Source organism: Felis catus, chromosome B3, assembly GCF_018350175.1.
Source record: "Felis catus isolate Fca126 chromosome B3, F.catus_Fca126_mat1.0, whole genome shotgun sequence".
Taxonomy (NCBI): domain Eukaryota; kingdom Metazoa; phylum Chordata; class Mammalia; order Carnivora; family Felidae; genus Felis; species Felis catus.
The window spans coordinates 39098688-39125696 of record NC_058373.1 but is presented as its reverse complement, the minus strand read 5'-3'; the positions used below and the strand labels follow the sequence as shown (position 1 = coordinate 39125696).

General features: G+C 50.9%; 1 protein-coding gene across 18 annotated transcripts in view; it reads right to left on the bottom strand.

The window, feature by feature from the left end:
* MEGF11 (multiple EGF like domains 11) overlaps positions 1-27009 on the bottom strand; it is a 357968-nt gene that overhangs the window by 157487 nt on the left and 173472 nt on the right. For 17 of the 18 annotated variants that reach the window (XM_023255165.2, XM_019832204.3, XM_045059138.1 and 14 more), the window contains exon 5: positions 26071-26163. In XM_023255165.2, coding sequence (XP_023110933.2) covers positions 26071-26163 — 93 coding nt within the window. Of the gene's footprint in view, positions 1-15918; positions 16077-26070; positions 26164-27009 lie in introns of those variants that run through there. The other variant, XM_045059142.1, reaches the window with a different exon arrangement.

Below are 27009 nucleotides of genomic sequence, written 5' to 3'. Positions count from 1 at the left end.
TGATACAGGCAAGAGGAGAAGCAGCAAACTTGACCACAGATGAGGCAGGAGAGGACATGTCTGCCATCAGCGCATGCCCAGAGACCCCACCATGGCACCTAACGGTTTTCTTTGGCAGTTGTCAGAAATAAGATTTAAGACTGAAACTTCACAGAATAATCAATAGACTAGGAAATGATGGAACATGAACCATGAGTCTATTTGTTCTGTGGGGGTAAAAAAAAAAAAAAGTCAAGTTTATCAGCAGAATTGAAAAGGAAAACAAAGGGGAAAATGGCGAGTGCCCCCTCCTGGCGGGACCAACTATTGCCAAGCCATCCTGGACCTCGTCCCCCTCCCTATTCTGGTCTCCCTGTGCTCTGCACATCTGGATCTGTGGGCCCACCGCACTGGGGTCCACAGCGGGGTAGGGGGATTGGTTAGCTCACTTTCAAGTGGCATTTCCCCCCATGGAGCCTCAAATTGGCTCCCTAAGAGACACGACCCTGGGGCAGGCAGGGATGGGTGCCCACATGCCCTAGAAATTCTTTCCTGAGCAAACATTTCCTGGGCCGGGAGGACACGGCCAAGTATGGCTTAATGGCCTCCCACTGCTCTTTGCATTATTGATTACAATACCTGCTTAGAAGCTTGAAAATGAGATATTTTTTTTCCCTCCATTGATTTCCACTTGGCAAACGCCAAGATTCTCCTGACTTTTTCCCTGCTGAGGATGCTTGAGGAGGGCATAGTGAGGTGGGGGCCAGTTGGGGTTCCCTGCATCATCTTCCAAGGAACATGGGAAACCTCCACCCAACAAGTCCTGCTGCAGAGGGGCCGTACCCAGGGCTCAGGAACAAACTTCAGGATTGAGATGAGCAGTTTGACCTTGCATCCTGCACAGAGACACCCCAAGTTAACAGGATTTGGGGTTGCTAAGGCCATTTTGTCCATCTCTCTTTCCAGATAGTTCTGAACAGGGATCCAAAAGGACAGTCAACTTGAAGGGAAGCCAGCGGGGCGGCGGGGGGGGGCGCTGCCTAAGGACTTCCCAAACCCTGGAAGAAGGTGCCTAATAGAGGGAGCCTGCAAAGTGGGGTTTCTGACAGCTCAGGAATGTGATCACAAGAGAAGTACAGAGGACACTTTCCTAGGGGAAGAAAAAGGCCGCAGTGAGCTTGGCGACTTGGGGTCAGGAGGGCGTGGATCGTAGGGTCCCAGCACCAGAGCCCGCAGGACCATCTCCCTGGTCACTGACCCTCCCTCCCCACTCCAGGCCTCCTCCCCCACGCGGGCGCTGCGTTTCTCCCAGGGTAATGTTTCTATAGTATTGTTGGAAACCCAGAAGGAAGGTACAGGAGTTTAAAATTTTTATGTGTCCATTTCAATGATAATTTAAAAAACCCAAACATCAGCATGCTGTATAGACCCTGGATGACCACACCGTAACTGAGCCTCAAGCCGCGCTCCCTGCTCTCTGTCCGGGGTGAGGGCCCACTCTGCTGTGCTCCTGGCCTGCTCCCAAATGGAGACCACCATCCCCTGTGTGTCCCAGTCCAAGAGAAGCCTGCTGTGCTGTCCTCACACCAAGCTCCAATTACAGAAACCGCCCAGACCTCTAGGATCCCGGGAGGTGAAGTTCTGCCATCTCCTGGCCAGGCCCCTAGGGGCGCTGGAATGTCTCCTCTGGGTGGCAGCAGCCAGAGGGCTCAGCCCTGCCTCCTGAATGCACTGCCCTGGGTTAGCCCATCTCACCTCGAGCCGAGGCTTGGGGTCATCCCGCTTCCCAGGAAAAGTCAAACCCCACAAAAACCAACCAGGGTGCCTCTGTTTCCCTGCAGAGAAGCTGAGGTCAGGGGATGCCCAGCAGTCAGGAGGCAGTGGAGGCCCCCAGCGAGGCGAGTGCCATCTGACTGCCACCCTCCAACCGACTCCATTTCTCATCTGTGTATGAGGAGCGGTGGTCACCGGCGGAGTCCACCTGCCTGCAACCAGCTAGGCAACTCTGGTCCCTCTCTGGGCGGCAGTTTCCTCATCTGTAAAATGGGGATAACACCCGTCCCTAATTCAGAGGTTGGAAATAAGGATTAAACGGGTTAATACAGAGAAAGCGCTGAGAACGACGTTTGGCACACAGTCAGCGCGTGATGAATGAAAGCGATTACTTACACGGTGGGGAAGGTGAACCAGATGAATCTATAAAGCTACACTCAGGTCTGATGCTTGATTCAATCTCGAAAGACAGCCCCGTACGTGGCTGCTACAGCGACCATCACTGCTACGACCACCACCAGCGAAAACGAGGCTTAACATCTCTGCAAAATAGGTCATATCCACCGTCACATCCGTCACCACATTAAAGGCTGAAAATAGCCCTGTGAGCAAAAACATTAATGTCTCCACTTTACAGATGGAGAAATGGAGGCCCAGAGTACCAACGGGACTTGATGAAGGCCTTGCGGCTATTTTAGGGTCTAGAAGGGACCAGAACCCAGCTCTCCTGGGGTATACCACACTCTCCCATCACCATCCCAGCATCCTACCCCCACAAGGAAGCATTCGCCTCTGGCCAACAGGGCCTGTAACACCTAAGCCCTGAGGGGTTGCTTTCCTACTTACTGAGGCACCCGACTAGGGAGGGCTGCCATCAAATAGGCTTTTATGGCTCCCATAACTGTCCTAACAAATGTCTTTCCAGCAGCAGTGGCTGAAAGCAGATTAATGTCTCCGTGGCCCTAACACTTCTCGGCCCCCTTTGCCTGTCAGGTCATTACCGGCTGGTTTATAGTCCTGAGGCCTTTTTCCAGTCCGCAAACGGTTTGCATGATAAAGAGACCACAGGGCTAAGCATTCCTGAGCTGCTACTCCTCCGGGGATGAGCTGGCTGGTGGAGACCAGTCCTCTTTTCTCTGATTTGGGGGCAATGGATGGGAGGCCCTGTTAGGAGCCCGGGCTCTGGAGCAAAAATGCTAATGCCACCACTTACCAGCTGTATGGCCTTAGGCAAGCTGCTTCACTGGGCTTCCATTTCCTCATCTGTAAAATGGGAACATTAGTACTTTTCAAGGATCGAGAGTTCCGGTTTACGCAAAGAACTCAGTATATAGTTAGCACTCAGCCAATATGAACTCTTATTATTATCTTCATAATCTCTGGGCCCTGGGAGGGCAGGGACTCTGTCCTGTTCACTGCCTGGCATGTAATAGGCACCTGATAAATCCATGTTTGGTGAACAAATGAAGGGGGCCCATTGTAAAGCCAGATTTGTAGATTGTAGGGTTTCTCTGCAGAAAGATTGTAGGGTTTCTCTGCAGAAAGATTTGTAGATTGTAGGGTTTCTCCCCAGTGGCACTGGGGCTGTGACAATTGTTTGCTATGGGGCTGTCCTATATGCTGTAGGATGGGGAGCAGCACGCCTGGCCTCTGTCACTAGATACTGGTAGCACCCTTCCCCCAAACTGTGACAATAAAAAAGTCTCCGGACACTACAGACTGTCCCCTGAGGGGCAACCCACGCCTCCCCTGATCTCAGGAAATCGGATGACCCCATTTGAAAAATGAGGATATTGAGGCTCAGAGAGAGAAAGTGACTTCCAGAAATCACACAGCAATTTAGTGGCAGGGCTGGGATTCACACCCGGTCGTCCTGACTCCAAGTCAAGCGCTTCCTCCACTTTACCTCTGCCTTCGGTGGTTCATTGTCATAGCCCTGCCATCAGGACACGGGCATGGGCTCTAAACCAGAGGCCGCTGTGCTGTCCCTTCAGTTATCCTATAACATGGGTGCTGGTCATGAGAGGCCTGGGCGGCCAGTTGTACAAGGTCCCCCTGCTCTGGTGACAGTGCATGGGGCACAGCCACCTCTGTGGTCAGACTGCTCTTCCAGTGTCTCTCATTCGTGAATTCACTCATCAAGCATGGGCAGCTACTAGGGACCGGGACTCAGTTGGTTGGGAGTCACCAGAGGGACAGGTGTTTAATTACTAGGTATGTCGGGGTCAGACAGCCTGGAGGGAATCCTGCCTCTCATGGACACTTGTCCTGCCTCAACATCAGTCTCTGCATTTGTAAAATGGGAGTGATAATGGCACCAACTTGAAGACCACAAGCACAAGTGTCCCTCGGCATCCAAGGCTAATTGAGTTCAGAGGAAGCTGTCACGGTGAGTGATTAACCCAAGACTGCATCCCCCCTTTCTGTTTCTGAATTGGATAGCAAGGGTGTGGATAGGCAGGGTCCTGTACCTGTCTGTGAGAAGGGGTTTGCCATGAGGATTAAATGTGTAAACCAGCATTTCCTGGACACTTTGTCGAGGCATCATCTAAGAACCTTACACACGTCATACCTTATTCAGCTCACACAACAAGCCGCCAAGGCAGCCACCATTTTTTAAAAGAAGAAATCGAGGCACAGAGAGGTCATACAACTGTCCAAGACCCCATAGTTGGGAAAGTGGTGAAAACAGGATGTGAGCCAGTCTGCTTCCTTAACCTGTGCCCACTGGTTCCCAGGACTAAGGATTTAAAGCATTTACCCCAGGACCACTGCTGCTGCTATGGTGATGATGATGATGGAGATGGTATTATCCTAGATGATAAAAAGGTTTGGTGATCCTGTCTTTAAGGCATTTAATGCTTTTCACGGGGGAAAACATTGGGGCAAAAAATTCTAATGTTCTAGGATAGGAATTGGTAAAGATTTTCTACAAAAGGCCAACCGGTAAATATTTTTTACTTGGTGGGCAAGACAGACCCCTGTCACAGCTATTCAACCCTGCTAATATTGTGAGAAAATTATCATAGGCATCCAGAAACAAATGGGCACAGCTGTGTTCCAATAAAACTTTACTTACAAAGGCAGGCTATGAAACAGACATGGCCCATGGGCCTTAGTTTGCCAAGGTGTTTTAAGAGAACTGCTTCAATTAGGAAGAGTGCCTAGGTCCCTCTCTTTTCTCCAGCCCAGGGGAAATGAGCCCAGTGGTCTGGGGAGAACGTTCAGGAAAGACTGCAGTAAAAGTCACACGTGTGGGCTCTGGGGCAAGGGACAGCTCATGGGAAGGTCAGCCCCAAGGTTGCCGCCACCCAGCTTGGGCAAAAGACCGTGGAGCCTGCAGGCTGTAGGTACTGCCCCGGGCTTGGCTGTCTCTTCCATCAGAGTCTTGCAGTGAGCAATCAGAGGGCTGGGCCCCAGAATCTTCAAAGGGACACCGCCCTGGCTATTACCTGCTGCTTTGTGACTCATTTAGGACCCGACCTCAACGGTCCAAACCTGCCGTGGCTGGGCTGAGGATGTCTGATGTGACAAGATCCACTGTGGCAGGAAAGGAAGAACGCTCAGCGTTCTGGAATCACCCCTGCGCAAAAACGGGTGGTCGACCATCCCTGGCTCACAGGTTTGTAACCCCGTGTTCACGAAGAGGCTGGCTGCGGTGGCGGGTGGGTCTTTGCCGAACCCCGTTTATAAAGTTGCTGCAGAGCTAACTAGGTAATTCTGAGCTATGGCGACTATCCTCTTACCCGGATGTGCTCTTTCAAATCAATCCGCCTCTCCCCCAGCAGCCACGCGGCCTTGACAGCTCTGCCTCTCCAGTTCCCTCATCTGCTGAATGAGAATAATTTGCAAGGCTGTCTGGAGGCTTAAATGAAACCCACGTCTGCGCTCGCAGACACAGGCCCGCCCAGAACCTGACACATAGTAGGCGCACTTAATAATGTTCCACCCTCTCCCTTAGATTTGTGTGTAGTCCAGCGGCTACTGAAACCAAAGGTTATAGGAAGATTTCTACAAAGGAAGACATACAGAGCAAACCATGCATTGGCTTGATCTCCCCAGCTCTCCACCAACAACTAGGAAAAGACAGCTGTCATTCATTTCAGCGGTGGCTTCTCCTGGTATAATTTAGCGGCCAGGCTGTCTCGCCATTTCTTCTTTTCTGTTCCAAGGAATTCGTGGACATAGAATGGGGGAGATAAAAACTCAACCCAAGGCCCACCTGGTGGAACTGCCCCCTCCCTGCCCACCTGCCCCGTACACAGGCATCAGCACCCACAACGCTGTCAGGCTGTGATTCACTGGCCTGGCTCCCTTTATGAGGCTCTACGTTCCTTTTTTTTAATTATTTTTTTTTTAATTTTTTTTTCAACGTTTATTTATTTTTAGGACAGAGAGAGACAGAGCATGAACAGGGGAGGGGCAGAGAGAGAGGGAGACACAGAATCAGAAACAGTCTCTAGGCTCTGAGCCATCAGCCCAGAGCCTGACGTGGGGCTCGAACTCACGGACCGCGAGATCGTGACCTGGCTGAAGTCGGACGCTTAACCGACTGCGCCACCCAGGCGCCCCTGTTCCTTTTTTTAGAAAAAATTTTTTTTTGGTTTATTTATTTTTGAGAAAGAGAGAGAGTGCGATTGGGGGGAGGGGCAGAGAGAGAGGGAGACACAGCATCCGAAGCAGGCTCCAGGCTCTGAGCCGTCGGCACAGAGCCCAACACGGGGCTTGAACTCACAAACCGTGAGATCATGACCTGAGCCGAAGTCAGACGTTCAACTGACTGAGCCACCCAGGCACCCTGGGGCTCGATGTTCTTTAAGGAAAGGGGCTGCCTTGTCTCCCCAGCACCTAACCTACAGCCTGCTCTCTGGGAGTTCCCACAGGGAGATGCTGCTGGGCCAGCCCTTCACGTCATCAGCCAGGCTGCCCAGGAAGTCACTGCATTTCTTGGTTTTTCTCTGGATGCTCTGGCTGTGACCGATGTTGAGAGACGCTCAGAGCTGAGAGCAAAGGCAGGGAGGTCTGTCCTGCTCATCTTTATTTGCTAAGCAAATTGTACTGGCTTATGAAAGAGGGTTGCTTATTTCGACAGCAGGCCTGCCTATGTGGTTTATGCTCTCTCCACAGAGAAGCCCTGCAGCCACATCGGAGATCTGGCATTTCCCGTGATCTGGACCGTCCACGGCTCCTGGGTCCCCATCAGGGCTGTGACCCAGAGCCGAGAAACATGCAGTGCAGAAAAGAGGGGAACCCTCGGGGATTTCCTTTGGCGGTGATAGCAAGGAAGAAACAATCCACGCCCCTCATCCTGCTGCCAGTTATCAAAAGAAAGCTGGTTCCAACGCCAAGTTCCTTCCTGCCCTCCTGTCCTGGCTCACTCTGGACACCCACCGCCCAACCGGGACATACATCTGAGAGAATAAATGAATACTACCAAACTCAGCACCACTGGCCAAGTCAGCACCCTGCCAGGCAACTGCCTGCAGGCGCTCTGCCCTCCAGGAGCCCTTCCCCACTCACCCCAACCGGAAGGGCCCTGCGCCTCCTCTGAGCTTTTAGCACAACGCGTGGTGCCGCCTGGAACGCCCTGCCCTGACGTTCCTCGGGTAGTTAGATAATCACATGCCCCCTAGATCGAAGGCACTGTGTGGGCAGGGACCTGCCTGTCCATAAATCCTCAGCGGAGCCTGCTCAGCAGTTGTCCTGTTCTGCTGAGCCAGAAATAGACGGAGTCCTAAGGTTTACAAACTCACGAACCCTCGCTCTTTCCTTATCATCCGAGTCTCAGCTCCAACGTCCCTCCTCAGGGAAGCCTTCTCTGACCACCCTGCCTCATTCCCTTGAACTTACTCCTCTATTTCATTTTCTTCACACCCACGTCCCTGCCTGCTGTCTCCCTCACTAGAAGGTAAGCCCCCCTGAAGGCACACGCTCTGTCTTGTTTGCTGCTGTCTCTCCAGCACCCAAACAGGCACACGGTGGGCGGCCAACACCAATGCACTAAGAGAAATGCACTCTTAGATGGGTGGTTAAGGAAGGCGAGTGCAGTCAGTGCGGTGAGCACGCTTTACCTGAGCCCCCTTGTGTAAGGTGCTCACCCGTGACCTTCTCCTCGGGCAGCCTTTCCAAGCCATACAGACCTCAGACAACTCATATCCATAGGCCCAAGGGGACACTGCAGAGCCAGGACCTGGGACGGTCGCCCAGCTCATCCCCATGGTAGGACTAGAATCTCATCTTCCTGACTTGCTGTCACACCACTGTGTCCAGCTCCTCTGATCCCCCCGCCCCCCCCCCACCCCATCGGCCCTTTGATTTAAGGTGGCGACTTTTCCAAAGGGACAGCAAAACCTTAGTAAGAAATCGGCCCGGGCTGATAGATGACACAAAGTTGGCACCAGCCTCAAGGTCGGAGGGAGTTATTTTAAGGTATTCAGATTTATTAGGAGGGGAGCAAGTCAGAGGAGGATTTAGGGGCTTGGCTCCTGGCAAGACATGTGGACAGTTCCCCGAGGAATCTAAGACAGACATTTCCTGTGCCATCTACCTCTGCCTTTGCCCCGCCACCCTGAGATGGATGGGAAGGCCTCTGGCATGAGGAATTTATTGGGAGCTGGTCAAATAAATTTGAAGTCTGGGATGTGAGCAGAACCTTCCCTGCTGGGGCCTTTGTCTGGGGATGTGCCGTGCAGTGAGCCGTCCCTGAGAGGCTGTGCCCCTCCGCGAAGGGCAGGCTATCTACAGTCTCCTGCAGACTCCAGGAGCCCAGCGCTCCTCAGCCCCCATGATGAATTAGACCCACTTCTCCTCTCCATTTGTCTGGCTCCTGCTGGGCGCTGCAGATAAAAGTGCATCTCACCATCCTAGATGCAGCGTCTTTAGTTCAGAGGCCTTAGCTGCCCTGTCACCTTTCTTTCCCACGCAGACCCAGAGCTTCCTGGAGCTCTAGATTCCTCTGGTCTCCAGAGTCTCCTACCAATCAATCCCTGTCCATCCTTGAAGGAGCTCAGTCCTCACCTCTTCCGGGGAGACCTCCCTGATTCCCCAGGGCAACCCAGGTTCTTCTTCGTGAACTCTGAGCCTATGTTTGTGGCACGTGTGTTTATCTGCTTTCTCTAGCAGAGATGACGGGCAGCCTGTGGCCTTGCCAAACTCCAAGTTTTTTTAAAAATTTTTTTAACGTTTATTCACTTTTGAGAGAGACAGACAGAGCATGAGTGGGGGAGGGGCAGCGAGAGAGAGGGAGACACAGCATCCAAAGCAGGCTCCATGCCCCGAGCTGTCGGCACAGAGCCCGATGTGGGGCTCGAACCCACATACCGTGAGATCGTGACCTGAGCCGAAGTCGGGTGCTTAACCGACTGAGCCACCCAGGCGCCCTGCCAAACTCCAAATTTTTAAAGTTGCCAAACTCCAAACTCCCTGCCTTCCTGCCTACTCCACACCTCACATCTGGCATTGTCAGACCCTTAGTAGGTGCTCAATCAACATCTGTTGAACTAAATAGAAGGAAGTGGACACCTAAGTTTAATGCAAACCATCACATTCTTTTTCTTCACGTGAGCTCGGGTGTTTGCCAGAGAAAGAGGTGACGGCCTTTTCTTTTGCATGTGGAATATTTCAAGCATATGGTAAAGGTTAGAGAAAATTAAAGCATCGTATATTCATCACACAAATCTTATCATTCCCTATTTTTGCTATAGATGTTTTTATTTTCTTTAAAAAAATTTTTTTAAGTTTATCTATTTAGGGGCAGAGAGAGAGAGAGAGACAGAGACAGAGACAGAGACAGAGAGACAGAGAGAGAATCCCAAGCAGGCTCTGCACTGCCAGCACAGAGCCCGATGTGGGGTTCAAACTCACGAACCATGAGATTATGACCTGAGTCGAAGCCAAGAGTTGGATAGTGAACTGACCGAGCCACCCAGATGCCCCAGACATTATTTTCAAATAAAACAGCACACAGCCGAAATTCCTAGTGTAAACCTCTCTGTCCCTTCCTCTGCCCTCCCAGGGGCGACCTAAGCCCGACTTGGGCATTTACCATTGCCGTGTCTGTTTTTATACTTAGGCGCTACATATTCATTATTTTGCATGCTTTTGAGCTTTATATAAATGATATTATATGGTATGCACGTCGCCTTCTGCAACTTGCATTTTTCACTCAATATTATAGATTTGAGATTCATGCAAGTAGACAGGTATAGCGCTCGTTCATTCCTTTGAACTGCTGTGGAGATTCCATTGTGTGAATATATTAGGAGTCACCCATTTCCCACCTGGGGGACTTCTCCGGGTTTGCTCGCACTTTTCACCACTGCCAACAAGGATGCCGCTTGCACATGCTGGAGAAGCTCTCCGGAGAAGCTTTTCAAACTGCAGGCTGCAACCCAGCAGAGAGTCACAACACTGATACAAAAGGTTCCAAGTACTATTGAAAAAAATTAAGTGGGAGAGATTTTTTTTTTTTTGTAATTAACTAAAGATATTTTATTTCTCAAAGTTTATTTATTTGAGAGATGGGGAGAAAGCACAAGTCAGGGAGGGGCAAAGGGAGAGGGCGAGAGGATCCCAAGCAGGCTCTGGGCTGTCAGCACAGAGCCCGACACGGGGCTTGAACCCACAAAGCCGTGAGACCATGACCTGAGCCGAAACCAAGAGTCAAATGTTTAACCAACCGAGCCACCCAGGCGCCCCGGGTGGCAGATCTCTTAATTTGAATTTGCATTTTCTTAACTACCAGGGAGGTGAGCATCTTTTCCTATGCTTACTGCCCATCAAAATACCCTTTTCCTGTGACATGCATGTTCATATTCTCTGCCACTCTTTGAATGGTTGATCTTATTGATTTGTAGGATTTAACAACATACATTCTGGATATCAATCCTCTGTGGACTGTAGGTGTTACGAGCGCCTTGTCCCGGTCCGTGGCTTGCCGTTTTACTTCGTTTTGCCAGCTCTGACATCCTGATTCACCATGAGGCAAAAGGGGACCCCTGCCAGGTTGACTCTAGAGCAGGGTGAAAGCTTAGGTCTTTCTGCATCCCCAGAGAAGAGCCCTAATAAACGTTTGGTGTCCATAATAGAACTCGCTTAATAAGTCTGTCAGATCTGCCTGGCAGAGAGCTGGGCTTACAGCAAGGGTTCTGTGGAGACTTAATGAATTGAGTCGTGGTTTTGCTACACTGAAAGAAAAGTCTCAGGGTCCAGGCAGAGAAATCAGAAAGAGGGTATCTTCACTGCAAAAAGAACATTGGCTTTATGGAAGGATTTCCTGCAGGATGTCTATGAAGTTAGGAGTCGATTTAACTCAGAATTCAACTTACGTCCAGAGTTCCAGAAAGCAAATTTGCGTCTCCAATAGGGAGCCCCAAGCATCTTGACTTCAGTCATCCCTGTGAGCTCACAGTAGCCAAGTGATTCTTCGTACTTTACAGATGAACCAACAAAAAGTAAACGTCTTGTCCAGATCACATGGAAAGCAGGGGCCAGGGAGGAGCTGGATCCCACACACCCTGATCTCCACCTGATAAAAGGCTGGGACCCAGAGCAATGAGTATTTTGAAGCCAACAGATCCCTAGGCTCTCAGACGTAGGGGAACAAGCTGACCTTATTGGGAAGGAACCTATTACCTAACTCAAGCCAGGTTCAAGTCCGAATATCTCTATGTGTATCCCTGGGATACCAAGAAAGAGATGAAGGACAAACTCATATTCAACAGGACCTCAGAACAGGAATAGGAATGACAGCTCGCACTACTCAAAGGCCCACTTGCTTGGGCTGGGGGCTCCTTGGGCAGGGGCAGGGGCTTATCTGTCTCCACATTTCCAGGACTCAGCACAGTGTCTGGCACAAGGAAGGGGCTCAAGAGGTATCTGCTGAAGGAATGGGTAGATGGATGGATGGACGAATGGATGAAGGGATGGAGAGATGAACGGCTGGACGGAACGATGGACAGATACACAGACAAACGGATACACAGTTAATGGATGGACGGATGTTCCTCATCTGGAAGGAGCCCCAGGGAAAGACTCGGCGTCAACAGACCCTCTCAAGCAGGCAGCCAGATCTGGGAATCTGCTGCAGCTGTTCGTAAAACATACCGAGTGGCATAACTGCAAGAAATAATTGCTTCTAATTGGGCTGAATTATTCTGGCCATATACTAGACATATTTTTATAACTTTATTAATTATTCAATTTGAGGCCTGTTACCCAGCCTGCCAAAATGGGCTTTCCTTATTAGAGGGTGATGGATTCCCCAGTTCGTCTGCTTCCTCTGCTGCCGGAGCACCGCTGGGCAGTTGCTGCCTGCCTCGGGGCCCCACTGGTGTCTGAGGACGGGAGGGGAGGGCAGGGCTGTCCCTGATAGGCAGGCTGGGAGTCAGAGACCCCGGAGGCCAATAAGACTGTTTCAGGTGCTCTGCCTGGACATCCCAGGGGGCCATCAGATCTGCCTTCTCTGGCCTGGCCACGGAGGCAGAAAGGTGTCAGAACACATCCAACCTGGCCTCTGTGGGTCACCCCCTGCCCCGATCCCTTCACCAACTCTTAATCACGACGGTCTCCCCTCCATCCAATCTGCTCCCCACACGATGCCAAGTTAGCCTACCGTATGTTCTTCAGTGGCCTCCAGTCAGGGGGACAGGGGGAGGACAGCATGGCCCAGCTAGCCTGGGGGATTAGCCGGGACTGGAGGGGCAGACCAGAGGCTCCAGCATGCTCTCTGTTCCCATACCTAGGTCACAGGTTGGTCACAGATTGGTCGGGAAGAAGAAGAGTACAGAGGTTGCCCCACCAGCAAACGATACAGACTCAGTTGATGAAAAGTGGGCCGTCGGGGGCTCCCCGAGGCCCACGGAACAAGGCCAAGCTCCTTGGGCTGTTGGTGTCAGAGCACCACACCAGCTAGCCTGGCCTGGCCTCCTCCACACCAGACGCCCTCTGCTTCAGCCACAGAGACCTGTTCACCATTCAGTACCTGTGCTTCGGTGGGTCAGTCTGCCTGGAATGCCCTCCCTCTCCACACCTGACTATTGAAACTTCAAATCCCACCCTTCTTTGAGCTCTGGTTCCAACGCCTTCTCGGCATCTTTTCCACTTTTCCAGCTGGATGTGACCTCTGCTTCTGCTGAAGGACCAACCTGACTCCGGGCCTCACATCACAATCCTTGGGAACACGCGCCTGGGTGACACTGGTAGGTGAGAACTTTCGGAAGATCAAGAGACATGGCTTTGAATTCTCCCGAGCTGCCAGCCCAGAGCCCCACACTCTCCCCTAGTCCCAGCACCACCCCTAGATCGTCATCCAGGGGAACCAAAACATGATAAAATGGGAGAGCAAACCCACTGGATCCCACTTAGCACTGTGCTGAATGTCCACCGTGTGCACACAGGGTGCAGGGCCCCGGGGGTCACAGAGACAAGACAGACAGACCCGGGCCCTGCCATGGAGAAGATCTCAGGCGATGGGAGCTGAGAGGACAGCAAACACGCAATCAAACGATCGTCCAGCGTGGCATGGGCCACAGTGGGCATGTGTATACAGTCAAGGTCTGGGATATAAGTGTCACAGTAGGGATGGCATCTGAGCTGAGCTTTAAAGGCAATGGATACGGGATGTGAATACATTAGGAGTCACCCATTTCCCACCTGGGGGACTTCTCCGGGTTTGCTTGCTTCCCGGGTCAGTGGATACGGGAAAGTTGGGGGTGGGGAGGGGAGAGAGTGATGGAAGATAAGGCTAAAACCTAGGCAGGCATCAGAGTCAGAGAAGCCTTACAGGCCTGGCCGAGGAGCTGGGGTACTTCCTGGTGGGCAAAGGGGAGCAGGAAAGTGACATGGCCCCATCTGCATGTGAGCCTTCTCCCTACCTCCCAAGTGTGAGACGGGCTGGAGAGGGAAAGTGGGGAGCCCTGTAAGGAAGGGTAAACCAGAATGCTGAGTGTGGTCTCCAGAAACAGACAGCCTGAGTTCAAATCCTGACTGCCACTTACTGGCTGTGTGTCCTCCAGCCAGGTACTCAACCTCTCTGAGCCTCAGTTTCTTCATCTGAAAGATGGGGATAATAACGAATAGTAATGTCTAATGAAAGGACAGCATGTACAGTACGTGCTGATAGGACAGAAGTCTAAGTGGGACCAAAGTCCAGACCACCCTCCCTTTCAGCATCAAATGCCACCTCGTCCCCAGCCGCACACTCTGGTGGAAACAGTCCTGAGTGAAGGCAGCACACACTCTGGAGCAGGTGAGTGACCTCGGCTGCCTCAATGTCAGAACAAGGGTTGAATCCCCACCCCTGTAGGGAGATGGGACGCCCACCCCCAGGGCTGCCCAGCATGCTGCGGGTCTGGGCTGACGGGGGCAGAGCTGAAAGCCCTTGGGGTCCCTGGGCTGGGCTTAGAGAGCGGCCCCAGAGAGCACGCACCTCCCCCCTCCTCTTCCCTGCCAGAGTTCCAGACAGTTCTCTAGGCTGGTGGGGCCAAGATGGGAGCAGTGCGAGATTCCCTTCCTAGAGGGCTGTGTTTCCCATGGAGACCCAGCCCACGCACCCCTCCTGGGAACGAGGCTGTGCGCTTACGTGTGCGCGTCTGTGTGTGTGTGTCGGGGGTGGGCGCGGTGTCCTTTTCATGCCTGGGCGGGGCCAGGGAGCGGCGGCAGCACTGCCTGCCAGCCCCACGCGAAGACACCGGCTTGGCTGCTGTCATTCTGTTCTGTTTCTGTCACATTCTACGCGGGCTCTCCCACCCTCCTCCCTCTCCCCGGTTCGTGAGCCTCCCTGTGTGTCACTTACTTATTAATTTTGTTCTCAGGGAGCAGATGGCCGGAGCTGAGTCTGGCAGAATGTGCCTCCCTCCCCCCCTTCTGTGACAGCCCCCTTGAACACGCGGCTCACGCAGGCTGCAGGCTACCCAGTTTCTGGATTTCCCAGACAAAAACTGACTTTCAGGATAGGCCACACGTGCCCTTGCCTGACTCTCCATCCTGCTTGGATGGCATTGGTCCCAGCACCTCTTCTGGTCTGAGAGGCACAGTGTGGGAGGGGATGAAACCCTGAGGGGCTGCCCTCCCTCAAGGAACCGGGGTGGGGTGGGGGGGGGGAGGGCAGAAGCCCCAGGCCTCCTCTGCCCCATGGCCAGCCTCCCTTGGACTTGGGAAGGAGGCCCTTAGGTCTCCTCTCCTTTCCTGGTGGGTGTCATCGCAGGAGCAAGACACAGTCCTGGGGCACAGATGAGGTGGGGAGACCAGCTGTCCTCAGTCCCATGTTCTGGGGCCTCCACAGGCTGCTCCCCCCCCCAGCCTCATCCTCACCCCCACAACGGTCTGGGCCCTACGAGGGCACAGCACACCCACATCTACTCCCTCTCACTCCCTGTTTCTCCTGAAAGTCACCTCAGGAGAGGAAGAAACTCTGGAAGGGGGATAACAAACCTCTTCACTAGCTTCCAGAACATACCCAAGGCTGGGGGGAGGGGTGGTCTTAAAAGGGGGAAGGCAGGGGCTGGGGGGGAGGGAGGCGACAGCCAAGGGCAAATCCAGCTTCTTGCCATCCCTCCCCTGCCGCCCCCATCCCCGCCCCCCACCCCCAGGACTTGGGCAGTTTCTAGGTTGAGGTCTCTTTCAGCCTCCACCACAGGCTCCTCACACGTGTGTGTGTTGTCCCCTTTCTTATCCCCGTGGCCTGTGGAAAAAGCCAGGCAGACCCAACTCTGACATTCACCAAATGTGGGGCCTCAGGCCACCACTTAGCCTCCCTGTGCCTCAGTTTCTTCATCTACAAATGAGAGCACAGCACACACCTGTTTCCTTCCTTCCTGTACCCTCCCCACGATGACTTTCCTGGGCCATCCAGGTGCCCCCACGCATGAAAGCCAGAGGCCTTCTCTCTCCCTGGACTCCTCCAACCCCCTTCCTCTGTGCTAGTAGTTCAAAGTTCCCCGAGGATGGGGGCTATGCCCTCCACGTCCCCAAATCTGCCCCCCACCCCGCTTTAGCCCTGAACCCCTGGCAGTGCTGTCCTCTGAGAGGAGCTCAATAATGTGCATTAAGTGGAACTCGAGGGACAGGAGCCACTGAGCCGATGGGGCTGGTGGCCCTTGCTACTGACTTCTTTTTTGTTCGAAATTAGAATTCTGGGGTGAATAGCAGCTTCTCTTACGCACAGACCTTGAAAAAGCATTTGCTGCCGCATCCGCCTCTCCCTTCTGTTCCCGTCACGGTGACTGAGCCCCAGCGTGCGGCGTTGACACGGAGCCCACTGTCCCGGGGAGGCCCACAGGCGCACCAGATGCTGGCAGAAGGCAGCCCAGGCGGTTCTGTGAGGGGCCGCGGGCTGGGCAGAGCAGCACGCGAGAAAAAGCAAGTGTGATTGCTTTGTGGTGATTCATCTGAAGTTGCTTTAACCTTGACAGCCAGCTCAGCGTAGAGAAAAAAAAAAAACAACCGGGGAGCACCAGCCCTCCCTGTTGGCATGACGCCCCTCCACACGCCCCCTCCCTGATGAGGCGACCAAGGCTCAACAGGACCCCCCCACCCAGGGGAGGCAAGGATGTGAGTCATGAGGCTGCCTCCACCCATGGCTGCCCTCCTCCCCACTCCTCTTCCAGGTCCCAGAATGTAGAGAGAGAATCGAAGGAAGGCCGTGCACGGGGGGCAGGGGAGAGGAGACTCCCTCCCCAGAGGTCGGTGGGAAGGTCACCAGGGCCCTTGATTAGGTAAGGAGATGCTAGATTTTGACTTCCCAGAAAAAGAGCATCACGGGATTTGACAGTGGACTAGCCACACCAACCCTCCCGTTTTATGGATGAGAAAACTGAGGCTCACAGAGAGGGAAGGACTTAGCTAGGGTCGCCCAGGCAGCGGTAGGACCTGAAGCCAGCTTTCCTGTGTGTTGTGGCACAGGACCTCCATTTCTTTAGAGGCAGTGTGAAGCTGGGGAAGGACACAGTTCTGGGTTGTAATCCCGGATCTGCCACTCGTTAGCTGGGTGAGTAACAGAAGCTACTCTTCTTCCTGGAGCTTTGGTTTCTTTATAAAATGGAGATAGTACCCATGACCTCTCCAAGCTGTCAGGGGATGAAATGAGATTGTCTATGTGCAGCATCTGGGAGTGGTGGGAGCAGGAATCCCCATTCACCTTCCTCCATAGACCCTGTGGCCCCTCACGCTTCCTTCTCTCCCACTGCTCCCACTCGGGCTCCTTACCCCATCGCTGAGAGGGATCCCCAAAGTTTTGGTAGCAGACCTATGGGGCTGCACCCACTCACTTCCCCATCAGGCCCTGCCCATCTCCTTCCGGGCCCCCTCACCGGCCCCAGGGCAGAGGCAGGAACCCTGGCCCGCATCGTGTACTTGCTCTTTGTCCCCATGCCCTGTGCTGCCAGACTGTGACGTCTCCATATTCATCAGCGAGAAGTGTGCCCAGGGGTCCCGGAGATGGGGACTCTTCCCTGATGTACTTTTCAAGCCAGGCAGATGGCAGGGTGGCCCCTCTGGAAATTCCCAATCTCAGTGCCTTGGCCTGACCTGCGGTCATGAATCTGTGCTCTAGGCCTGGGCTAAGGAACCAGGAGGGTCTGGAACCTTTAGGGTCATCTGCACAAAAGCCTATAGAACTTGGTCTGTTTGGTTTGGTATGATGAGATCCATGTGCCTCTAGGACAACTCTAGCCCTGAACTCCTAGAGCAGCTGGTGGGAGACAGGAGGCCTGGGAGCTCTGCCACTACCTCCCTGGGTAACCTCAGAAGCAGCTTCCCTTCTCTAGACCTCAGTTTGCCCGTCTTTAAAATGGAAGTAGACCCAACAATTTCTACGGTCTCTCCCAGCTCTTGATTCAACGGCTTCGGGTTAAATTATGAGATCTCAGACATGGTTCCGGGATCCCAGACCATGTTTTTTAATACTCTATTCCAGCAATTTGTGGCTTTATGAAAGATATGTGAAGAGACCTTCAGGAAAACAGCAATGTGAGATTCCTATGACTCAGAGCCATGAGGGTCAGCACTGAGCACTACAGAAAGATGAAGAGGCCCTAGAACGCCCCGGACCAGGCAGTGGGGGCTGGGCCAGAGCCTTTATGCCGATCCAGAGCCAAGGAGCCCAGATACAGACAGTGGGCATAGTGCACACAGCCCAGAATTCTGGAGGGAAGACAGAGTTCCCAAGAACACAGTGGAGAAAGGGGTTCAGGGCCTGATCTCTCTTTCAACCATCCTTGCAAATAGTCACAGCAGCACGGGGAGATCCAATTCTGGTTACGGTCTTTCTGCCTTTTCTACTGCTTTCAAACATTACTTCTAAACTGGCCCTGCCCCCAGGAAGGCCCGGTGGCATAGCTCCAAAATGTCCACCAAAGGCTCAAATAATCACATTTTTTTTTAATGAATGCCAATTCTGCATTTCATTCTAAAATAAATCTTTGTTTTGATATAAGGAGCAACATTTAAATTACTTATCAGATAACTAATGTACCATTACATGGTGAAAAATTACACTCCATAGTTTCAAAAACCTTTAGCAGAAGTCTTTTTAAAAAAATGCTCAGAAAACTTGATATCCACATGTAAAAAAACCTAAGTTGGACCCCTGCCTTATACCATATACAAAAATTAATTAAAAATGGATCAAAGACCTTAATGCAAGATAAAACTCTTAGACAAAACACAGAGGAAGACTTCATGACATTGGATTTGGCAATGATTTCTTGAATATGAGACCAACAGCACAGGCAAAAAAAAAAAAAAAAAACTAAGAAACTGGACTTCATCAAAATCAAAATATTTTGTGCATGAAAGGACCCTAATTAACAGAGCATAAAGGCAACTCACAGAACGAGAGAAAATGTTTTCAAATCATATATTCGATAAGGGATTAATATCCAGAATATATAAAGAACTCCTACGACTCAGCAACAACAAACAGCCCAATTAAAAAACAGGCAAAGGACTTGAGTAGACATTTTTCTAAAGAAGATCTACACACAGTCAATAAGCACATGAAAAGATGCTTGACATCACTAATCAGTAGGGAAATGCAAATCAAAACCACAATGAAATACCACTTCATACCCACTGGGATGGCAGTTATTAGAAGAAGAAAAAAATCCTGAATATAACCAGCACTGGCAAGGGTTTGGAGAAAGCAGAACCCTTGGGCATTGGGCATCGCTGGGAAATGTGAAATGGTACAGATATTGTGGCATAAGGTATGACGATTCCTCAAAAAATTAGACGTAGACTTATCCTATGATCCCGCAATCCACTTCTGGATTATACGCCCCGAAGAAGCGAAAGTAGAAACTTGAAAAGCTATCTGCATACCCGTGTTTCTAGCAGCATTATTCACAATAGTCAAAGAGTGGAGGCAACGCAAGGGTCCACTGATGAACAGATCAACAGAATGAGGTATGTACAGACAGTGGAATATTATTCAGCCTTATAAAGCAAACAAGTTCTGATACGTGCTACAGTACGGATGAACCTTGAATATAGGAGGCTAAGTGACGTAAGACAGACACAGAAAGTCAAATATTATAGAAGGTGCCTAGAGTAGTCAAATTCTTAGGGACAGAAAATAGAATGTGGTTGCTATGGCTAAGGGGAGGGGAGAATGGGAGCTAGTGTTTAAGGAGTATGGAGCTTCAGGTGGGGAAGATGAAAAAGTTCCGGAGATGGATAGTCATGACAACTGTTCGACAATGTGAACACACTTAATGCCACAGACCTGTCCGCTTAAAAAGGGTTAAAATGGTAAATTCCACGCCACGTATATCTTATCACACATGCGCACACAAATCTAGTAAACGCATACCTTAGTTTGAAAAGCACTGCCCTCCAGGGTCCCAGGCCACTTTAGGAACGTGGGCATATTTCCGAACTGGCAACTGTTTTATTTTAATCTGCAGGGATAACGGAAAGCCAAGGCAGCCAGGGGTCCCACCCACCATTCAAGAGAACAAGGTACTCCCGAGTGGTGGCCCAGCATGGTGGGCCATGAAAGTAATGCCTCGCGCCCGGTGTGGGGTGGTGGGGAGGTCTCATCAGACAGTGAGATGCTGTGTAGCGAGCTTTTACTGTCCTGCACTCTGTCCCCGCACACGGATGGAACAAGTTCAGTGGAATCCAAGGATGGGGGAGATGGTGGGGAAATGGAGAGGTCTCTCAGGCCCCCCACCCCCAGCCCCTCTGGGGGAAGCCGGAGACCAAAACACCACGCTAGCAGGGCGCCTGGTTGGGTTGGGCGTCTGACTTCGGCTCAGGTCATGACCTCACGGCTCTTGAGTTCGAGCCCCGTGTCAGGCTCTGTGCTGACAGCTCAGAACCTGGAGCCTGCTTTGGATTCTGTGTCTCCTTCTCTCTCTGCCCCAACCCCCACTTGCACTCTGTCTCTGTCTCTCAAAAATGAATAAATGTTAAAAAAAGAAAAGAAAAGAAAAGAAAAGAAAAGAAAAGAAAAGAAAAGAAAAGAAAAGAAAAGAAAAGAAAAAAGAAAAGAAAAAGAGAAAGAGAAAGAAAAAAAAAAAAACACCACACTAGAGCCCGGAACCCGAACTGCAAAGCATCACGGGATGGGAGGCAGAGGGGCAGGGCCCGGGAAATACAATAATTAAATAATACAATGAAGGCTTAAGTTTCCAAGCTGATTCTTGGGTATCATTTGTAAAAGTTAACAGGGCATATTTAATTTAGGAATTGGCTCACGTCCTTCTCCTTACAGCTGAAACCTCATAAATGAAATATACTGGATCATTGCCCAGTGCGGAAATAAAAGTTATGAATAATGTTTCTATCTCAATCATTGTCAGCGCTTTAATATTCCTAATTACTTTAAAAAGCTAGATATTCAATATAGGAAAACTTTTTTTTTCTTTTTATCTCCACTTGTGAGATTAGTACAATTTAATAACAGTCGCTCTTTCGTCTTTATTCAGTGTAAACTGACATTTCATCCTTTCACTCTTCATTATTATAGGGGATGGAGGTTTATGACCAAGCATGGAGCCACTCCATTTCCCCATATCGGTCCGTCTAACACCTTGGAATTCTCCACAACAGCTCACGTGTCCACCCCCCAGGCAAATCAGCATCACCTCTCTTTCTTTATGGAGCAGAGAGAATTCAGTCCAGGCCTTAAAGAAATCAGGCTATGGGGTTCGAAGTCCAGAAAAGAACAAAAAGCCTCCCACCCCCACCCCAGTACTAGATAGATCTGTCCCCTTCGCAACTGTCAAAGTCATAAATCCCTTGGCAGCCACAAAGGGTAGGACAGGGCAGGCAGTAGGATGATAGATCTTTATAACCCTCCCTGCCACTTCCAGGAATTTATCCTAAGAAGAAATCGGGACAAATGGGCAAAGATAAATGCACCAGAAAAATCACTGTTGCGTTTTTTATACAGGGCCACAGTCCCTTGCCCACAATCCAAAAATCCCTAAGAAGTCCAAAAGAAAATTGTTTTTAAAGTTCGGCACCTGGGGCGCCTGGGTGGCGCAGTCGGTTGAGCGTCCGACTTCAGCCAGGTCACGATCTCGCGGTCCGGGAGTTCGAGCCCCGCGTCAGGCTCTGGGCTGATGGCTCAGAGCCTGGAGCCTGTTTCCGATTCTGTGTCTCCCTCTCTCTCTGCCCCTCCCCCGTTCATGCTCTGTCTCTCTCTGTCCCAAAAATAAATAAACGTTGAAAAAAAAAATTAATTAAAAAAATAATAATAAAAAAAATAATAAAGTTCGGCACCAAAATTCATTTAGAGGCCAGATGTGCATGGAAATGATTTGTGGTTATATATTGTCTCAGTGTCACTAGATGTGATTAGTCATATATTCTTCAGAAATATTACTATGTTTCATCCCAGGGTGCTGCCCGGACACCACTGAGGCCATAGCTCATATATGTATAGTCATCATACATGTTCTTAACCTCTGAAAAAACTGAAATTCTGAAATCGACAGGCCCCAAGGATCCTGAACAGAGGATGGTGGGGTCTGCAGTAGTGAAAACCCCAAAATGACTTAAATGCCCATCCGTGAGAGACTGGTCACATACATCTGGTAATCCATAGAAAGACACTCTATAAAGCCCATTAAAAATTTAAAGGGAGACTCACGTTTATTGACCAGGAAATGAGTGCATGACCTAAGTTAAATTTAAAAAGCAAGTTCCAGAACAGCACATACACATGATCTCATTCATAAAAGTTGGATCCAGATCTAGGTCTCCGTGCAAGTATGTAGAGAGATGACAGGAAGGGCGAGCACCCAATGCTGGAGGCGTCTGTCTCTGGGTGTGTGTGTGTCTAACCTTTCTGTACGCTTCTGGTACAGTTTGGATCTTCTTTTTATTTACTGTATTGTATTGATTGTATTTTACTTTTTATTTTTTAATGCTTATTTTTGAGAGACAGAGTGTGAGTGGGGGAGGGGAAGAGAGAGAGACAGACGGACGGACAGACAGAATCTGAAGCAGGCTCCAGGCTCTGAGCTGTCAGCACAGAGCCCGACGCAGGGCTTGAACTCACAAACCACAAGACCATGACCTGAGCTGAAGTCGGATGCTTAACCAACTGAGCCACCCAGGCACCCCTCTATTGTGTTTTTTGAGAGAGAAAGAGGGCACAAGTGAGCAAGGGGCAGAGAGAGAGAGAGAGAGAGAGAGAGAATCCCATGAGGGGCAAGGAGAGAGAGAGAGAAGCGAGGCTCACCCAAAGTGGGGCTCGAGCTCACCCCATGAGGGACTCGAACTCACCAACCGTGAGCTGAAGTCAGATACTTAGCCGACTGAGCCCCCCAGGTGCCCTGGATTTTCTTTTTAACGTGAACAGGTATAATTTTATAATCAGAAAAACAAGAATGATGCTTTCCATTAAACAGAAACCAAAGCTTCCCTGCAAGGGTACCACACATACAGACATGCACACGGGCAGCTCCCATGCAGAAATCTCCAGAGGTACACACTGCACTGACCGGGACACCCATCCGCAGGGGCCCGGGCCCCACAGAGACCCCAAGGCACACAGGCAGGCATCCAGCGGCACACTAGCAAGCATGTGCAAATTGCTTGCAGTACACCTAGTCACAGTTCGTGACCCGCAGCGGATTCATCTGTCTGCACAACACTATCTCAGGGACACATCTTTCAAGCAGATCCTTCTTTCCTCTGTGAGCGGCACTGTTTTCTCATCAAAGACCGATCTCAACCCTAAGCTGTATTAACAGAGGTTCAGGATCCAGAGGAAGAACATAAAAATTAAGAGTTCAAGTTTGGGACTCAGGTTTTTGCTTGCTTCACAGCCCCGGTTTCACCATGTACCAGGTGCGAGCCTGCGGAAAGTTCTTTAGCCTTTCTGTGCTTCGACTTTCTCATCCATAAATCGGGCTCATAACCATTCCTCTTCCATAGGGTTGTGAAAATTAAGTGAGAAGAGTACCTAGTGCATAGTAAAATTCAACAAATAACTTATTTCTATTATTCTTTTTTCCAGGCAAGCCTATGTTGTGTGGTCAGACCCAGGAATGATAGTTTAAGAGGAATAAAGGCCACAGCCAATGGATGGGGAAGGCAGATCAGACCATGTCAGGGGAAACAAAAGAGTTTGGAGAATAAAAACCTGGCGAAGGAAGGGATTGCTATCTCTAACACCCACAGGGCTGACCCATGGAAGGGAACTCTGGCTTCTTCTATGTAGCCCCAGTGGCTGTTACTAACTACTTATTTTTTTAATGTTTATTTATTTTTGAGAGAGAGAAAGAGTGTGAGCAAGGAAGGGGCAGAGAGAGAGAGAGACAGATGCAGAATCTGAAACAGGCTCCAGGCTCTGAGCTGCCAGCACAGAGCCCAAGGCGGGGCTCAAACTCACGATGAGATCATGACCTGAGCCGAAGTCGGACGCTGAACCGACTGAGCCACCCGGGTGCCCCCTATTATCAACCACTTTTTTGAAGAACATCTTCCCATACACAGTCTGTGGCCTGGTTCACTGATCACCTTGGGAGAAATTCCAGACACGGCTGGGAGAGTCATGGCGATCCATCACCCTGCCCTGGGCTTTACCATGAGTGAGAACTGACTGGTGAAAGCTTGAGACAGGTTTCCACTCAGTAGAAGGGGAAACTTTCCAATAGTCAGCATGTGCTTTCCCTGGAGGCAGGGAGCTCTTTGTTAATGGAGGGACTCAGGAAGGAGTCAGAAGGCACTTAGTGACATCCAAGTATTCAATGCCCTGAGTGACTGTGAAAGTCAGAGTGTGTGAATTCCTGTCCTTCAATGCTGGTTCCAGCAGAGGGTTGGAACCCATCTTGCGGGGCCTCCTCCGGGCTCAGTACTACATGCCTTCGAGTAGACTTAGGGGGTGGTGGCTCTTCAGCCCACGAAACAGCTTATGGATTGCTCGGCACCAAGTCTGATGACTGAATCGGGGGGCGGGGAAATTGGGCAGTCCAATTTTGTACTGGCAACTACCGAGGCCATTTCCGTGTATGTTACACCATACTGTATGTTGGTACGCTGTATGTTACCTCCAACCTGCCCAGTCCTGTTAAATCGACTGCCGCCTTCTTTCCATTTCTTTCACCAGACAGAAACCCTGAGAGAGGCAGACCATGTCTAAAAGACCTGTCAGGGCCCACCCGGTGCCCAGCACAGCCCAGCATATAGTAAACACCAAACACACTTAGGCTGATTGCCGATGGTGGTTTATATGCACTCAGGGCTCCTGAGACTCAGGCTGTATTTCAACCGCCAACAGGCTGCCCTTGACATTGTAATCCAGCAGCAGCAAGCAGACCTGTCCCAGCAGGGTTCACCTAATCCACGTTAGCTCTTCATCAAAGATTCATGGTAAACAAAGTTACATAAAACAAAACATGGACGAGCACAAGCGGGGAAGAAGCTCTTGAACATTTTAGCCAACGTGTTTCCTGTTTGTTCACAGAAAGACTAATTGGACACATTTCTTTACCTCAGGAGACTCTCAGGTTTACTTTCTGTTGTTTGGAGGAATATCTGGCCCACCTCAAAGCAGGGAAACAGGTGGCAGGAGGAGACCACTGTGGTCACTGGAGGCCCAGTGCATTGCAGAGAGTCTCCTGAGTACCCCAGATTCTAGCCCCTCCAAGCCAAGATAACCACCCAGGCTCAAAACAAAACCACATCTAATAGCCATGCTGTGGAGTATATCCTCATGCACTGGGTAGACAGAGAGGCTCCAGTCAAAGCCTTTGGAAAAAAACTAGAACTAGATATTTCCACCCCAGCAGAGCCAGTGGAAAAGGGAAAGAGCACCACATTGGGCCAACATGGGCCCACCTTTCCCCCTCTTCAAGTTTTCATGACCACTGCAGCTGTCTGTAATGGGACGGGAAATGGGGAGGTGGGTCCCAAAGACAGGCAAATACTGGGGGTTAGATCCCCAATGGATCTGCTTAGATATGCTATTGTCTCAAGTCACAATAAAGAGGACACTCTACCCCAGCTCAAAGCAGGAAGAAAACTGGGCTTCAACACTCATCGAGGCCTGTTTGAAAATCATAGAAGACCATAATGTGAACCAACCATTGACTGCAACCTGTGCCAATGGAAAGAGGGTCATCTGTGAGAATTTAGGGGAAATGAGCCAGAAGAGCAGGAGTGGTCTTCAGCTGGGGTCTTGGCAGAGGACTCCCAGAGCAGCTGCTGGGTGTGCCCCACCCCCTCGGTGGCCAGTCCCACAGCAGAGACCATGCCCTGTAGGTCTGTCCCAAGAGTGTCTGTCTCACCCCGTCCTTTCTAGGAAGCCTTCTCCAGAGAATATGAACTTTCTACCCAGAGAAATGCAGGAATCCAGTGACCCACGCCCTAAGAGTCTCATCCTCCTACTTTTGGGGACACAGAGATATCCCAGTGCCCGCCAGTCTCATGAATTGGTCCCTCAAGCTTCTGTGAGCACCCACAGAACTTGGCCTTTAAACCAATGAAGCTGAGGACCAGGCCTTCACCACAATCCTTGACCCCCTGGGTCTGCACCCTTGGGTGGCATCTCAATTTCACACCAACCCTTGAAAGACCCTATCTAGAAGTGTTTCAACAAGTCAGAGCTGTACAAATACTCCACAGTTCCGTACAAATGTGATGCACAACGCCCCTCCAGACCCCACAAACCATTACCCCCATGACCCTGGAGACTTCTGCCCCAAGTGTCATCATGTAAACTGCAGGTTTCCCTCCTCCCTGATGCTCACACTCGCCTGGGCTGCCCCAGGCCAACGCAAAGAATTCAGCACGCACATGGCACGGCCCCTCCCAAACCAGAGCCAAGGGACCCCTCCTGGCCCCAAAAGGCCCCAGACTCACCGCTGGAACAGTCGGGCCCTCCCCAGCCGGGCTCACAGTGGCAGGTGTCCGGGGAAACACAGCGGCCGTGCACACACTCTTCCGTACACAGGGCTGCAGGGGGCCGGGAGAGAGGGAGGAAGAACAGGAACAGACAGTGAAAACCAACCATCTGGTCAAAGAGCATAAACCACTTTATAATGATCCCCTGGGGCCCAAGGATGCTCAGAATGCATCACTGGCTTTGGGGGAAATCAAGCTACTCCTGACCCCAGTCATTTAATTAACTCTGAAATGGATCCAACAGGAGTGTGCTTCATCCCAGCACACTTTCCTTCCTAAAAGGAAACCCAAGCCTGAGAAATGGAAGCCCTAGCTTTTCAAGAACATTATGTCCAAGATTTAACACTTGGAGACCCTCCACAAACCCCGGCCCTAAACCCACACTCCTACTCTCTTTCCCATAAGCTCAGGAAGTGACCGGTCACGTCCATCTTCGGCTTTCCCCAGTTTCTTTCCACAAGGGCCCCGAATTGTATCAGGTTGCCTGAAAGGTAGCAGGTTCCCCCCACCTTCTGCTCTCCTCCCCAAATGTCCCTATTTTGGGGCTCTCAAATGTCAGCAAATCTGCAAAGTACACAAATGCTAAGGAAAAAGCAACAGCTAATTATAAGAAAGTAATTAAGAGAGACATCTACGATGATGATAATTGTAATTAGAAAGTGTCTGGCAATTTCTTATCATGCAGTCAAATGCTACAGCCTCCTGAGCCGGGAGGCAGCAGCAGCAGCAAACTTTCCATCAACTTCCTCCAGTGCCGAGAAGGCTTATTGGCAGCGGTTTGAGGAAGGGGGATTATTTCTCTCTTCCTTTGACATCCACATTTTCTCAAGGTCGTCCTTTGCTCCTGCGAGATCTGCCCCACCATCTAATCCATCAGTGAAGGATTACAGAAAACCC